General features: G+C 30.1%; 2 protein-coding genes across 2 annotated transcripts; one reads left to right on the forward strand and one right to left on the reverse strand.

Moving 5' to 3' along the window:
* Positions 1 to 6,843: 6,843 nt before the first annotated feature.
* Positions 6,844 to 9,972, reverse strand: LOC105363043 (ataxin-10). The gene is made up of 7 exons (XM_011500614.1): positions 9,753 to 9,972; positions 9,537 to 9,666; positions 8,976 to 9,398; positions 8,345 to 8,865; positions 8,036 to 8,271; positions 7,694 to 7,757; positions 6,844 to 7,066 (listed from the first exon to the last, which is right to left on the reverse strand). Exons 2-7 carry the CDS (start codon positions 9,635 to 9,637, stop codon positions 6,873 to 6,875), a joined length of 1,539 nt encoding a protein of 512 aa, XP_011498916.1. The 5' UTR covers positions 9,638 to 9,666; positions 9,753 to 9,972; the 3' UTR covers positions 6,844 to 6,872.
* Positions 9,973 to 10,043: 71 nt separating this feature from the next.
* On the forward strand, positions 10,044 to 12,082 carry Prosalpha5 (proteasome alpha5 subunit). The gene is made up of 4 exons (XM_011500469.1): positions 10,044 to 10,167; positions 10,529 to 11,089; positions 11,378 to 11,524; positions 11,903 to 12,082. Exons 2-4 carry the CDS (start codon positions 10,529 to 10,531, stop codon positions 11,999 to 12,001), a joined length of 807 nt encoding a protein of 268 aa, XP_011498771.1. The 5' UTR covers positions 10,044 to 10,167; the 3' UTR covers positions 12,002 to 12,082.
* The last annotated feature ends 4,098 nt before the right edge of the window (positions 12,083 to 16,180 follow it).

Below are 16,180 nucleotides of genomic sequence, written 5' to 3' on the forward strand. Positions count from 1 at the left end.
GGGAAAGAGCGCGCGAGCGCAAGTCCCTTTTGAAAAATGTGAGCGACGCAGCTCACCCGCCCGTTTATGAATGTTAATCGGGGCCCGATCGCAACCGCGAAGGTAAGAGTAGGGGGAAACGATCGGCCGTTACTGCATCTGTCTGAGACTTTCGAAAAAAAGATTTTCCCGAATACGATCGGGAACGTTAGCGATCGTGTTTCTTCTTTTCTTTTTTTTTTTTCATACCTATCGCAAGAGCGCGCACGTGAATGAGATGAGACTCCGTTGTGTATGCGCGGGCGCGCGCGTGTGTGAGTAGATATATGCCCACGCGCGTATGAGTATGTGGACCACTTTTATTGAGAAGCCCTCTCATAGTGTGTGTCTGTATTCAAGTGAAGTATTAACGAGCACTGCATGCCAGGTCTTATTTATGGATTTATCACTGGAAACTCTGTTTCGCCAGCGGAAAGGGGAAAGGAGTAGAAGGTCAGTTACTTCTTGACAACTTAATTGGCTTTTTAATCAATTTTCGTGAAGAAAGCGCCCGTTTCGGCCGGACATAACTTGCAGAATTTTATTTGTTTTTTTCAAACTGATCTTCCTATGATAATCCAAATTTTTTTACATATGAAAAATTCGCTTACAGCCTCTATTGTAAAATACGGAATAAAAATACAAAATATGTAGAAAAAAAAAAAAAAAAAAAAAAATTAAGACAATTAACACGTCGAAACATTAGAATTAATATATTCAGCCAAGTTGTTTTTTTATATCTGAGCGAATAAATTGAAAATTTTTTTATATGCATTAGGTGCATTAATTAGTAATACAATTTGTCAAATTTGTATAATTAAAATGAAGAAAAATTTGCAATTTCTTAAGTGAGTTGATTGCAGTTAATTAAGCAAATAATTAGTGGAATTGCGAAAGAAGCTGATCCATAAAATTTTGAACGATTAAGTGTATTTTTTTCATACCATTCATACTGTAGAATTTAATCTGGGAGTTTCAATAAGATTTGTCAGAACTGAAGCAATGCATTTGGTTAATGACAAATGTCTTGTAAATAAAATTTGTATTCCGAAAAATATCGCAGCCTCCGTTAATATTGGAATGGCGTTGTGTTTCATCGTTAAAAATCCATAAAAAAATAGAAATTTTTATATCGAATGAGTGTCGGCAGAAGCTAATGGAATCTGCACAAAAATTAATGAAATGGTAGGAGTGATGAATTGAAAAGTTGCATAACTCAAATGAGATACGTGAGTTTGCACGAATGAGTGATAAGCCGATTCTCATTGGCGGTGGGTATTTGGCGCACGCGATCCCGTCATTTTCCAACTGTCGACACAGTCCGCCCAGGCCAATTAATCAAATATCGTAATTAGCTGATAAAATTCGCATTAATACACGCAGACCCCTATTGCGAATAACATTTTCACTCCTCATTTGTCAAGCTTCCTTTTCCTTTAGAGACTCGCGTCGAACGTATCGACGTATGCCTGGAGCCAATATGACGAGAGCGATAAACGTCGATTTATATGATAACAATCCATTTTTCATAAATGAATTAATGGCCATTGATGCATAAATTATATACAAAATAATTATCAAATGTCGAGCCTTTTAAAGTGTAAACATTAATAATTCTCCTCGAAAATTCACGTTAAAATATTGATTAGCTTGGGGGGAAAAAAATGGATATACAATCGGTGCCCCTTTTTTCTTCGCGTAAGTTATGATATTCATAAAAATCGTTTTTTATAACTTTCACAATATTACGCTCAACTCGCATGTATCAGATGCTCTATATTATCAATTTTAATGTCGAACCTCATAGTTTATAGGTAATAAGTAGTAATATTATTATTTTCACGAACGTCTTTTGAAATAGTTAATTCAACTGCAAATGATCTGCCCATGCGCGTGTATTTTATGCCGCAGGATATGTTGAGTTGACACACGCTTAAATATGTAATAATAATAATATACATAATGAATGAACGTATAACATGATTAGATTACTAATATGTAACGTACCTCGGCGTAATGTGAAAACGCTTGACTCGATGACAGTTCACTGGGTATGAACAATAAAAAAACTCTTCACCACCAATTACCGTACATCATAGTAAAATAAAATTTCGTTCAAGTGGTCTTTTTTTTTTTTTTTTTCTTTTTTTTTTTTTTTTTTTTTTTTTTTAAAAAAGCAATAAAATTCAAATATACATATTCATGTGTTTCATCGTTAAATATTTTCTCTAATATATATATATATATTATGAATTATAGCGACTGTACTATAATTATAGACACCATTATGAAAATGAAATTAAAAATAGCCTAAATAAACTTGAAATTCATAATATTGTCGGCTGTCTGTTTTCATATATGTATATATATATATATATATATATATATATATATATATGTTAAAGCGCGCGCGCGCGCGCGTGTATAAACGTTTTTTATGAATTTTCCATAAATAATAAAAGTGAATTTAATCAAGTTATTTATTTATTCATTAGAACGATTATGCTCAGTGAATTTCAATAAAGTATTTATTTATTGTAAATCTTAATTTTAAGCACATTTATATAGCTGCTTCTCACAGTTATAACTTTTATAATATCTATTCCCATGACCATTAAATACAGTAAGAAAAAATCGAATAATGCACCTATGGTATTAAAACAACTAATTAAAGCAGTATGATAAGCATTTATGTGCACGAGCTCTCAAATCTATAGATATCTTCATTAATGCTAAATAAAATAGCATCTCATGTAGTAATAATAAGGATATTTAATTTATATCGATAAAATTATACCGTACGTGTAAATTAAATCTATTTTACACCTTTTATGTCAATACGAATGAATTTTTTACTAATTCATATTTATATATATATGTGTGTGTGTGTGTGTGTGTGTGTGTGTGTGTATGTGTGTGTGTGTGCGTGCGTGTGTGCGTGTGTGTGTGTGAACGTTATTTTACTATTTTTAATATTTCATTAAATTTCTACATTTTTTAATGCGCTTTAGCGTATTTAAAGAAATATTTCGATAAAGTGAATTAACCATTAGTCCATATAGGAAAACTCGGAATAATTCGTCGGATAAATAATAATATCGTCAATTAACAAAATTAACAATACGAGCTGTGTAAGGTTTAAATATTTTGTAAGAGAGAGAGAGAGAGAGAGTGAGAGAAAAAAATCATCAACTTTTTTCAAACTTCGAACAACCTTCAACATCGAGATGGACCAACAACTCGTCTACATCGAGAAATTACATGAAATTATTCATTGTTTGTCAAATCTAGGGTTTTAAGCCTGCTTTAATATTATTTTAACGAACAAAACGTAAAATTACGGTATGCACGGGCAAATATGTAGGTCAGGGGACTATAGTACGTACGTATCGCACACATAGCCATATACGTGCTTAAGTATTGATATCTACATCAGGACAGAATCAATAACAGTCGTGTACACAATCAACGAACCTTGTACGACAGACAGGTGCGTCGTTTTTATCAACAGGGTGCTGCGCTTTCGAAGAAAACAAGGCCTCTCGCAACCTTTTATAGGTACACGGGCATCGACTGAGTTAGAAGAGCCCGATGGTCGCGGGGTCGTTTAGAGGGCGAATCGCGCAGGGGCGCGTGACGCTACGTGTTGGTCCGTTGAGACGCTACGAGTTGGGGGCAATGGCTCCGATGGAGGACAATTATCAAATGGAGCGGCGTGATAGTGTTCGACGGGGAGAATGAGCAACGCTGCGATGTAAATGTGTAAGGCCGGTATGATTGAGCGGTGCGTGCGATTTCGGGCGGAGATTGCCAATGCGCTGGAATTAGCGGATCGAGTAGAAAACCTGGGGAGATAAATTTATGGTTGGCAGAGGAATATTTAACCCTGGGGTCGCACGGCATCGTTATATTTTATATTTTCGTCCTTACGTAAGATCGTAAGTTTGGATGAAATTAAATTATAGTCTGCATTTAAATATAGATACATTCGGGCAACAAAAGGTGTATTTTACCACTGATAGGAATTAACGATTTTCGTCTTTATTATTCTTTTTTCGTTAGCCGAGTTAAATGGTTTCGTAACAGCGGAATAAAATCTCGCTCCAACGTATTTCGATTCGTCTTTTGGTAAAATCATGGAATTATTAATGCATATAGTTAAGGACTAATAAATGGGAAGAGCCAAAACATAAACAAAAATTCGGTAAATAATTTTTCTCTTGACCGTGCCATTATTACGCGTTTCGGTTAAAAAATATGCCGTGAAAGAAGACTTGTGCGCCTTAAGATTTTAATGGGGAGATTGAGAGTTGATTAGCTTTAAGCTCCTCAAACATTTGAAAGAATAATAAGCGCTCAATCGGGAATTATTATTTGTCGTTTTTTTGTTTTTTTTTTTTTATTTTTGTTTTTTTTTTTGTTTTTTGTTATTGTTTTTACTTGTTTTGTTTTGTTCGTTATATATGCTCTTAAAGGCAATATCCCGTTATAATATAATTGACATTTCAATATTGGCAGGCAACCCACTTCCCTTCACGATAATCCAGTCTCGCTACTTGGTAATCTAAACACTGGTCGACTGAAAAATGATTGCATTCGGTGAGAAGCATGAAAGCGTAGAGTAAAAGTACATTCATCGATCCTCGGCAAACCCTGCCTCTCTTATGATAAAGCGATCATTATCGAGCCGTTATCGTGATTCGCAGTACAATCGCTTTATCTTAAGCTATACGGATGATCGCAGCGGCCGTTAAACGATAGTGCACATGACTTGGCTCGTTAATTTTGCACGACTCCGCGACTTTAGCTTCGCACATTGGCCGCTACTGCACATTTATGCACAGGACGTTGCGTTAAAAGCCTTATCTTGACTGTAATGTAAATTAGCCGCTCGATACAGCAGCGGCAGGATTTGCTATTTGCTTTTTGCTGCACATTTAGTACGTCCCTTTAAGGAACGGACCTTCATGGCTCTCCTTTCTACACCAACATCTTACTGGGGCCGCGCGCATTATTTATGGCCGATTTCGTACTTATCGTCAACACTCGCAGTGATACTTCGGCAATGCAAAGTTATTTTCTTGGCTAAAAGAACGATCCATCGATTGCCACGCACAAATCATTGACAGAATAACTATCAAACAAATTGCTCTTGCCTATAAAAATAATAATAAATGTAGGAATTATCATAAAAATGAAATACTTTGCAGTGCACAATCTCAAAGTGGATAATCTCCTTAAGTTCAGAGAAACGAGGAGAGAGACGAGAGAACGATGCGAATAAAACTTTTATCTTATTATTTATGTTATTACAAGTATTTCGATGAATATAAAAAATCTTACGGTACATATTTTCATTTGGAATAATAAATTCTGTTTGAGACGCGCGCCCATATGTTAAATGAAAAGATTCATGTTCCACAAAATAACAACGTTATTTTCCAATTGTAGAATTAATCAGACGCATGATATGGAAAATGAAAAATGAATATAATTGTAATTAAAAAACAAAACAAAAATGAGATGTGTATGACATTCTAGAGCAACATAAAAACATGCGGGGCTGACATATTAATTGAATACAATTTTTTTTTTTTTATGTACGCGACAAGGGCATAATAAACAAAATAAAAACCCACCGTCATTATACATTATAAACGCGCATGTGTCATGGGAGTATATAACTCCATAAGTACGTGTGTGTAAGTATGCTCGATAAAGATATGACGAGTGGCGGAGAAGGTGCGGGAGGGGGAGGGGCGGGGGAGGGGGAGGGCTTAGAGACCAGTATACAGACATTACGACAGACAGACAGACAGACAGACAGACAGACAGAAAAACAGAGAGAAATGGGAAGAGACGAGTACTGCATCTCGCTAGAGGCTATCCTTACGCTCAAAGTGTCACGTAATTCTGTATTTGGCGCAAAAAAGAGGCTCATGAGCATAAAACACGTTTGTCGATCGAAACTCGAGAACACGATTGCCTTCGATCGGATGATCTATACGGTGGTGTGCTGTCGTGAGGCGGCAAAAAATAGGGGAAAAAAGGGAGGCGAGAGCGGCCAATGCTAACACAACCGAGTAACATCGCAATCTCGCTGATGCCTTAATGGCATATCGGATTGCAAGTAAATTGCAAAGTCGCGCGACGGAGACAGCTACTTTATTTCGCTTTTGTTCAGTTACTGGCGGAAGCTCCACTCGCTAAATACTTTATGTCAGGGGAGTTATAATTTCTCGCACATATGATGGACTGGCAAAAGATGGAAAATAGATGTGTTGGGAATTTCAATTATACTTTGAAATGAGCGATTTAACAATATTTTATCTTTTTAAGCTTTATTTTTATTCTATACGATTTTATATTTCATAATTATGCTCATATATATACATGCACGCGCGCGCACACACCCATACACACATACACACACACACACACACACACACAAATACGTATATGTATATTTATTTATTTTTACGTGCGTAATATATAGAAATGGATATTTTATCTGTCGTTTAAAAAAGGTACAAAAGTATAATATACTATATAGGCAACAATAAGGACATCTATTCTCAAAGTACAGGACATGCGGAAGGATCCATCCACAATGTAGATATCTACGTCACACGTACGGAAGATAAAACAGGAGACGACTTTATCACCTCCTATGATACTCATAAATCGTTATGTAATATAAAAAAAATTGATATACAAAATAAGTAGCGCTAAATTAGCTATCATACTTAAAGAGGAAGTGTGTCGTTATCTTAAATTTTGGCACTACTAATGGAAGATACATTTGATTCAATCAAATTACATAGATCTCATTATTATAATGGCATTAAGCCATATTAATTATTCTTCGAGGGTAAGGGCATAATGCCAATTGTATTCTCTTCGCCTTCACCATGAAGTGTTAATCCTAGTGTTCGTACTACTGAATTCTCGAAAACTCCAACTTTAACACTCTTATGGACAACTTCTTGATTTTCCGGATTATCTTCGAGCAAATTTCTAATTGCGAGAATTGCCCACTGGGTTATCACTATTTTGTAAATGTTAATGAAAATATCACGAATCTTTTGATTTATGACTAACTGCATTAAATTATATTATATTTTACCTTTTATATATATTACATATTTAATAACTATGACTAGATATTTTATAAAATTTTAAACATATACGCACACAGAGGGGCACAACCTTTTGTACAATCTTAATTATCATAATTTTATAAGAATTATTATATATTAAGAATTTTTTAATAAATTACGTAAGCGTGCGTTTTTATATGCAACCATTAAATATTGCGTCATTCAAAAAATTTGCATAAATAACCAAATTTGCTTATTTAATATTAATGATAGAATAAGATCTCTTAAAATATTCAATTATCTGAAATTTTGTGCAATGATAGATTGAATCGATTTACAATTATGAATCGTAACTAAGAAATATTGCTAATATATCAATTAAATTATTTAGCTTTTATATAGAAGAATATAGGAATCAATTTTTATTTAATTTTAAACTATATTAAATGAAATGTCAATGAGATGTTTATTTAATAATAAATATTCTATGTTTGTACAGACTTACGATATTTATGAAAATCAATTTTTTCTCGCACTAGGGAAAACAATAACAAAAAGTGATCAAAAAAGGATACTTGGATTTCTTGCATCAATATTGCAACAATCCAGTAAAAGTGGAATTCCATCATTTTCCCTTATCTAAACATTATTCAGGTGTTAAAAGAATGTTATTATCTTTATGATTAACTGAAAATGTACTAATTTAACTGTATATTATAATAATCTCTGTTTAGCATAAATTTATCGTTAAAACATAATTAATACATTAAAAAATAATTTATTTATAATATAAATGTTGATAAAAAATATGCTACCATTATACATACTCTTTATATTAATGTTATATGAATCGTAATTATATAGTTAATGATTCGTAAATGATGAATTATTTTTAAAAATTATATAATATTTCTTACCAAATTTTGATTCTTCTTATGTTTATAAACTAAATTTCCAATTACTCTTATTAATCTTGCCTTAAACCGATAGGCAGGATGTGCTTCGATGCTTTTAAAGCAAACATGATTATTTGGATCTTCGGCTTCGTTGCAACAATTATTCTGTGTATTTAATGTAAGATCGTTCAACTTTTGTATAGGCGTGAAGTGATTGTTTGATTGTTTGCCATACAAATGAACGGCTTTTAAAAGAACTGGAAATGAAAGAATTAATTATACATTCAAATCAATTAATTGTTGTTTAAAATACGTTTATTGTATTCTTACAAAGGCAATTAATTAAAAAACTTGTGTCATCCTGAAGACTTTTACATTGCTCTTTATTTGACTTGGATGTTATAATTCCAATGATATCTAACAACATGGTAATTTCTGTAATATCTAAATCACTCATTTCTGTATCTACCGATTTGAAAATCGCATCACTTTTCTTTTTAAATATGTCGCATAAAAATTCGATAACTTCTATTTGAAGTCCAGTAGGGTTTTCAATACCTTCATTACAAGGACCCGAATGAACTGTTTGAAAAATGATATCAAGTAAATACAATTTATCATCAATACTTATTTCATTGTAAACTTCTTTTAAATAGTGTGGCTCATTTACTAATAACGAAAGTGCATCCAACGCCGCTCTAATATCTGCTATTGTCGATTTGATTAGCTCAGTGGTCAATTGTTTTTTATCAATTGTCGTATAAAACTGTTGCAAATGCTGTTTTACCATATTATGAACGTAGGCGCAAGCTACTCTTGCGATTGGTGCTCTATCATCTCCAACTAATTTTCTGTAATGAAATTGTCACATTACTATTACCGTACACTAAATTAATTATATGTCAGTTAATAATAATAGATATAGATTTACATTATTCTGTCCATAAAATTTTGATCCCTTATACATTTTATTACACTATCTACAGCCGACGAATTTTTACAACTAAATGTAAAAAAATTACATAAAAATTGGAGACTCAATCTTAAGACGTCGTTCTGATTGTCATTCAATTTCTTTTTAGCCTCGCTCAACTCTATAATAATCTTAACAACCCATCTAACTATGCTATCGTATGGAAAACAAGTAAGACATGGATACGGTATATGTTCGTTCAATCTGGAAACTTCCTCAAATAAGAATTTATAAATATTCTTATAACTTGAGATGTCTCCCTCTGGTGTATAAGTTTTTTGATAAAAACTATGAACGCAAGAATTAGCCAAACATTTTAGGAGAATATTTATTAACTCTTCGGGAAGCTGGAGATCCTCATTTACTAAAAGCTCCGCAACTCTCAGCACTTTAATGAAATCGCTCATTGTTCTAGAAAATTTCAAATTTGTATAATAATAATAATAATAATAATAATAATAATAATAATAACAATAACAACAATAACAACAATAATAATAATAATACATTATTGTTTTTCATTAAAAAGAGGGAAATAAGCATTTGTACCTTGGCACAACGACGAGAAAGTCCTTAGGCTTGAGAATTGTCATCAATACATCCCAATCTTTATCTTCAATGCAGGAAATCAGCATCTTATTTGGCTCCATTATCGCGACTTTATTTTTCCATATAACTTCTGCAATAAAAGCGAAATACCCCCATAGTAACAAAATATTATTACATCGCTCGATCAATCATTTCCCAGGTACAAAGTCAACTCACCTAGCGGGTAAAATATAACGTAATTTATCACAGAATAATTGTGTCGATTCAATATCACGTAAACAATCAACAAACTTTTCAGAACAAATGACAATTGCAAATTGTTATGATAAAAAAAGGTAAGGACCGCCGGTCTTCTCCAAAGCAGCGGTAAGGGTGTGTGCAATCTGTATTGTGTTTACAATGAATTCTCTTGCGCAGACGCCATTTCCAACCGGTCGAACCAACAAAAATGTAATCTTTATCGAAATGCAGAAATTCTGTCTTTTGCGGTAATCTGAATTCTAGGAACACGCGGCGCTGCATTCGGTGTCGTGACTCTGCGTTTGTGCAAGGCGGTAGTGGTTTGTTTTTCCACGGAGCATCTGCTTTATGAAAGAATTTATCATAGAAAAGGATATTTTTCATCGCAAAGGTTAAATAATTCATAATTAATGTATAAGCGGCTTGGGGGAACGTTTATCTTGAGAAATTTAAGCGATTTATGAAAACGATTTTTAGATAACCTTAGTCGCTTGTAAAGTACTTTTATTTTAGATTAACGTCGATTCGAATACTTAGTAATATGGCAATTAAAAAAGCTTAACTTTTTAATTTATGCACGGAATTGCACGTGTTTATTAGTAGCTAATGACCGTCTTATTACAGATGAATATAAAAAAGTCAAGCCGAGTTAACCTCTAAATATACTTTTAAATTTAATAATATTTGTAAAAGTGCACATCCTATACATCTCAATTTTATTATGAAGGAATAAATTATTTCTTGCTTTGCAGATGTTTTTAACGCGCTCAGAGTACGACCGTGGTGTCAACACGTTTTCACCGGAAGGCAGACTCTTTCAAGTCGAATATGCAATGGAGGCTATTAAGCTTGGTTGGACTGCAATTGGTATTTGTACATCCGAAGGAGTAGTTCTAGCTGTAGAAAAACGTACAACGTCGTTTTTGATGGAACCAACAATGGTGGAAAAAATAGTCGAAGTAGACAAGCATATTGGTTGTGTATCATCCGGTCTTATGGCAGATTCAAGAACAATGATCGATAGAGCAAGAGTAGAATGTCAGAACCACTGGTTTACTTATAATGAAAAAATGTCGGTTGAATCTACGATTCAAGCAGTATCGAATTTAGCTATTCAATTTGGTGATAGCGATAATGATGGAAGTGCCATGTCTAGGCCATTTGGTGTAGCGCTTTTATTTGCTGGCATTGATGAAAAAGGACCTCAATTATTTCATATGGATCCTTCCGGTACTTTTGTTCAATTTGATGCTAAAGCTATTGGATCTGGAAGTGAAGGAGCACAGCAATCGCTTCAAGAGGTTTATCATAAGGTACGCCTACATTTTACCTATAATTTACTTATCCTTATTATATTTTGTTTTCAATATATAAATAATTAACGAGCATAAAATACAACAATTTAAAATCTTTAGAATATTATGTGCAATTGATGGTGTAATTCGATTCAAATTTCCATAGATTCATATTATTACATTGTACTTTAGAATTGTTCCTTTTAAATGCAGGAATTTCATGATTGTACGCTGTTTCATGAAAGCATATATTTTTCATTCATTATCTATTACTATGAAAATCATAATTCAAAATTGTATTTATAGTCAATGACACTGAAGGAAGCAACAAAGGCAGCTCTAAAAATATTAAAGCAAGTGATGGAAGAGAAACTTAACGATACAAATATTGAAGTAATGTCTATGACTCCAGAAACGAAGTTTCACATTTTCACAAAGGAAGAATTACAAGAGGTGATTAAGGATATTGCATAAATATTAAAAATTAATTAATTCACAATATAAATGTGCTTAAGGTTGAGCCCGTTTATGAAAATCATTGCTATCACTCAAAAAAGAGTAAATAATTATAAACAATTATTTTATATGAAATTTTTCTTAAAGAAATAGAAAAATATAAAGCAATCATTGTATTATTTCGTGAGCTTATAATTGTTTATCTACGTTTCAATAAGCAATACATTATTTTATATTATTCATTTTTTAAGTGTGTATTATGGGTAAAAAGTAATTAAATAATATTTACTTATTTAATATTTTTCATTTTAGCATTATACAATACTTTACCAATACATTTTTATTAATATCTTATTTTAATATAATCCTATATAGGTAATTGGAAACCTGCCTGAATCCAGAGATGTATCCTTGAAGTCTCGATCCAATATTTCACGCCCATCCATTAGAACATCAGTATCTGTCAAAAGCTGAAGATAATCCTTAAATCCTTGAACAACTTCCAAAAATAAGTTTTCATTTATTCATCATTTTTTTATTTTAATTTTTCACAACTATTTAACGTTAATTTATTATTATTTTTATTATTCAAATATACATGTCAGTATGCATCAATTAATAAGAGTGATCTTTAGTAAATGTGCATCAAATTTTGAAGTTTATAACCAAATTTATAATTAAAAACATTTAAATTGATTTTAAACTCAAAAGTCTTTTCAATTTTACTAAACTAAATGTTATTGTTTATCATTCCAATTTCGTTATAAATTTGAGAAAAGTCAGAAACAAGTATTAAATCATATTCTGTCAGAATTACATCAACCATTGAATACATTAGAAATAACACCTTTCCCAAAACAGGGCCATATATGAGTCTTATGTTTTAAATATTTTTTTCTTTAAGTAGAACAATTTTAATACCAAATTCAAGTTTACTCAATAATCAGATATCAACCGCCGTTAATATTAATTTTACCATATACAGTTATAAATATCATGCATCTTGAAGTAGTTTTTGATGAATTAATATACGCAACAACCATTATTTTACGCAACAATCAAATAAAAATGTTATGAATGCATAATTGAAAGCATTTTCATAATATAGTATTATAAAACCTAAAATAATTCTCACATATGATAAAAATATCGAAGCTAATTATTTTTTATATAACAAGTAGTTGCGAGTCTCCATCATTTTCATATATAATTTTTATATACCAGTTACGCAGAATTTAGTGCAAATATTTAAATTAAAAAAGAGATTGCAATAACATCACCCTATCTCGTACTCTTTATTGACGATCATTTATTATATAATTTCATGAAAAACTTAAGTAACCGATAAGTAAAAATCTTTAACAATAAATAATAATAATCGCCTAAATTAAAAAAAATTACCGTACAAATTGATTGATAATTACATCATAACATTGCAAAGCTTTATAAGAATAAACCATATCTGCAATAGTTTGCAATAAATGTACTATAAGTTGAATTATACCGAAATCTTATACCATTCACAAATATATATTTTTTCATTTATCTTACGTTATGCAACATTCGTTAATAACTTCGGCAAAAAATATTTCACTTTTTGGATAATTATGTTTTTTTTTTTTTTTTTTTTTTTTTTTTTTTTTTTTTTAGCAACAAACAGAATATCCACAAATATTGATTAAATAATATTAAAATTCGTTTAGCATTTTTTCAATTATATTAAGTGACAAATAGTTGATGTTGATGAGCATTCATTTTTATCACCTTTTGGCCTTGAAGGTCGAGCCAATTGTATCAAGCAAGAACACAAAAATATCTTTCGTAATTACAACATTTATGCTTTACACGCGACAGCGGGTCTCAAAATTCAAAGTAAAGCGTATTATTTATCATTCGTCATTAGATTCTTGTTTTTAAGGAGACTTGCTCAGATCTTTTGGGAGCTCGTACATTGCTCCTCCTTTTAATCAATTTAAATAACTCATTATTTTATAAATTAGAAATGATGTTATTATTTATGTTAATTAATGAGGCTTAGTTAATTAATCAGAAAAACTACAGGATATTAGGATGAATTTATATGTTAAAATACAAGTTAATGTTAGAAATACAGAGTTTGCTTGTATTTAAAATCTTAATTAAGCGATTTAATTAAAGCAATATGAGTTTTCAGCTATGTAAGCTTCGCATTGATAATAGCAGTTTGTCACAAAGGCAATTGTTTGATATCTTCTATTTTACTACCATAAATGATACCATAGCATGCATAGTTTAAAATAGTACAATACATTAAATATCAAAATTTTACTTTGCACAAATAAAAAAGTCTTATAAATGTTATTGTATTAGTAAATTATTGCATTACGTTCAGAAACAAATGGATATGAAATACTTTCGTTAGAAGCAATACATATAGTAATGTACATCATATTTATATTAAGCAAATTGTTACTAACTAGACAATCAGCAAGAGTAATTTTGATGATTTTATTTAAATTAAAGTTTTTGAATTAATTTGAATTAAAATTCATATAAATATTAAAGAAGAAAATTAAACCACTTTTTTATTGCAACAAACTGCGAAATAATCTAAATATCCAAACCACCTTTCTCTCTCTCTCTCTCTCTCTCTCTCTCTCTCTCTCTCTCTATGCTATAACATTATTAAGCCTGACATATTATATATTACTTAAATATTACAGCACTGAATAGTTTGCCTTTTACTTATTTCACTAACTACATACTAATCTCTAATCAAATTGTTCTGTACGAACTGAATAAACTTTCATCAGAAAAAATAAGAAGAACATAGCTTCCTTTAGATGGTTTTATTTAATTGGTATTTATTACGTTCTAAATTAACTGTACGGCAATTATAAATTTGACTCTTTCTCAATGTAAACTTCAATTGATGTTGATGTTAGGTATTTTAAAGACAATTCTAATATGTTTTGAAAATATCCATGAATCAAAATTGTAATAATAAATTCAATCTTCATTATATATATTTGATTTCGTTAAATTTGCTTATTCTTTAACTAACCAAAAATTTCATTAATATTTATTTTAGTAACAAATAATGAACTCTATTAAAAGATTAGTGTGACAGTAATATAAAATTTGAAGTAAATATAATTATATTTTATGTTGTTAAATTAAAAAGCTACTTGTAATTAATCAGGCTTTAACTCGTTGTTAATTTTCTTCATTTATACAAGCTTTTTATTATTTTATCAATTAAGATTATTATTATTTATAAGTGTTATAATAAAAAATTTTAAACCTAAATTTAAATATAGAAAGTTAATTTATACTTGAAGTTTAAAAATGAAAATAATCACTGGTATTAGCGATGGAAAATCAATGTTTATTTATGATATTGAATAACTATATATTGTACAATTATCGAAAGTATTGTTAATACTTTATTTTATATAAGAGAATTTTAATATTGAAACATCTAAGTAATAACGAACATCTATTAGCTTCTATTTGAATAAGTCTAAACTGATATTTCACGTATAATTCATTGTAATATTTTTACTAAATTATTTAGAAATTCTTAAATATTATATATCGTAATAAATGTCACATTTCTCGAGCTTAAAATTTTATTTATACACTTATTTGAGTAAAATTGTTTATACGAGTTAAATGATAAAGTGTTGAAATAAGTATCAATTATTTTATTACATTTGTACAAATATACATTATTTATAAATTATTGCTCAGTCTTATAACTCTTTTCATGGAACTATCGTTAATCCATAATAAATATTTATCATTGATAAATGTCACTTTTACATGATAATTATAATTTGATTTTAATAAACATTTTAAAAATTATTTGAACTTTAAATGCCTTTAGTTTTGAAAAGTTTGTTTTTTGACGAGGTGCAACAATTTACAATATATATATATATATATATATATATATATTGTTATTAAATTAATTAATTATTTATTTTTTATTAAATTAATTAATTATTATTAAAGAAGGATTTGCTAGAGGAAATAGATGGTATCGTAATTGCTAATATTACAAAAAATTAAATGTAGAAAATAGTTTTCATTAGAAAGTAAAAGTACCACGTAATTTATGAGATTGAATAAGTTACGTACATTTGTAGTAAACAAGAAATAATGAATAATCCTTCTTATAAAAAGACAGTGAAATTGTTTTTAACTGCAAAAATTGGAATTTTTACTTTCTACAATTAACATATAAGAATTATATTATTGAAGAACAACTGTATGTAGGATCTTTATATTTAGCCTTTAATATGAAGAAGATATATTTTAAACATTATGTTCTTAACTTTGAACTTTATTATGTTTAACGCTGTATTTTTTAATTAACAACGACTTTAATTATTTTACTTCAAAGTGATGAACAGGTTGGTAAATACCACGTATTAATAAGCTTATATTTTTATTCTATAAAATTTATTCTAATTTAAATTGTGTCGACAGTTTCATAGAGTGTAGATAATATTTTTATCATTAATATTACTGTAATTTTTTAAGAAATAGAATATCATTTATCGCTTAATCAGTTAATCATATAATTAAATTATTCATGAAAGCCTTAAGCTGAAAAGTAACAAGAAAATCTGATGTAGAATAACATTGTCGTACACGCATATGATTTTT

The sequence above is a fragment of the Ceratosolen solmsi genome, unplaced genomic scaffold (genome assembly GCF_000503995.2).
Source record: "Ceratosolen solmsi marchali unplaced genomic scaffold, CerSol_1.0 scaffold56, whole genome shotgun sequence".
Taxonomy (NCBI): domain Eukaryota; kingdom Metazoa; phylum Arthropoda; class Insecta; order Hymenoptera; family Agaonidae; genus Ceratosolen; species Ceratosolen solmsi.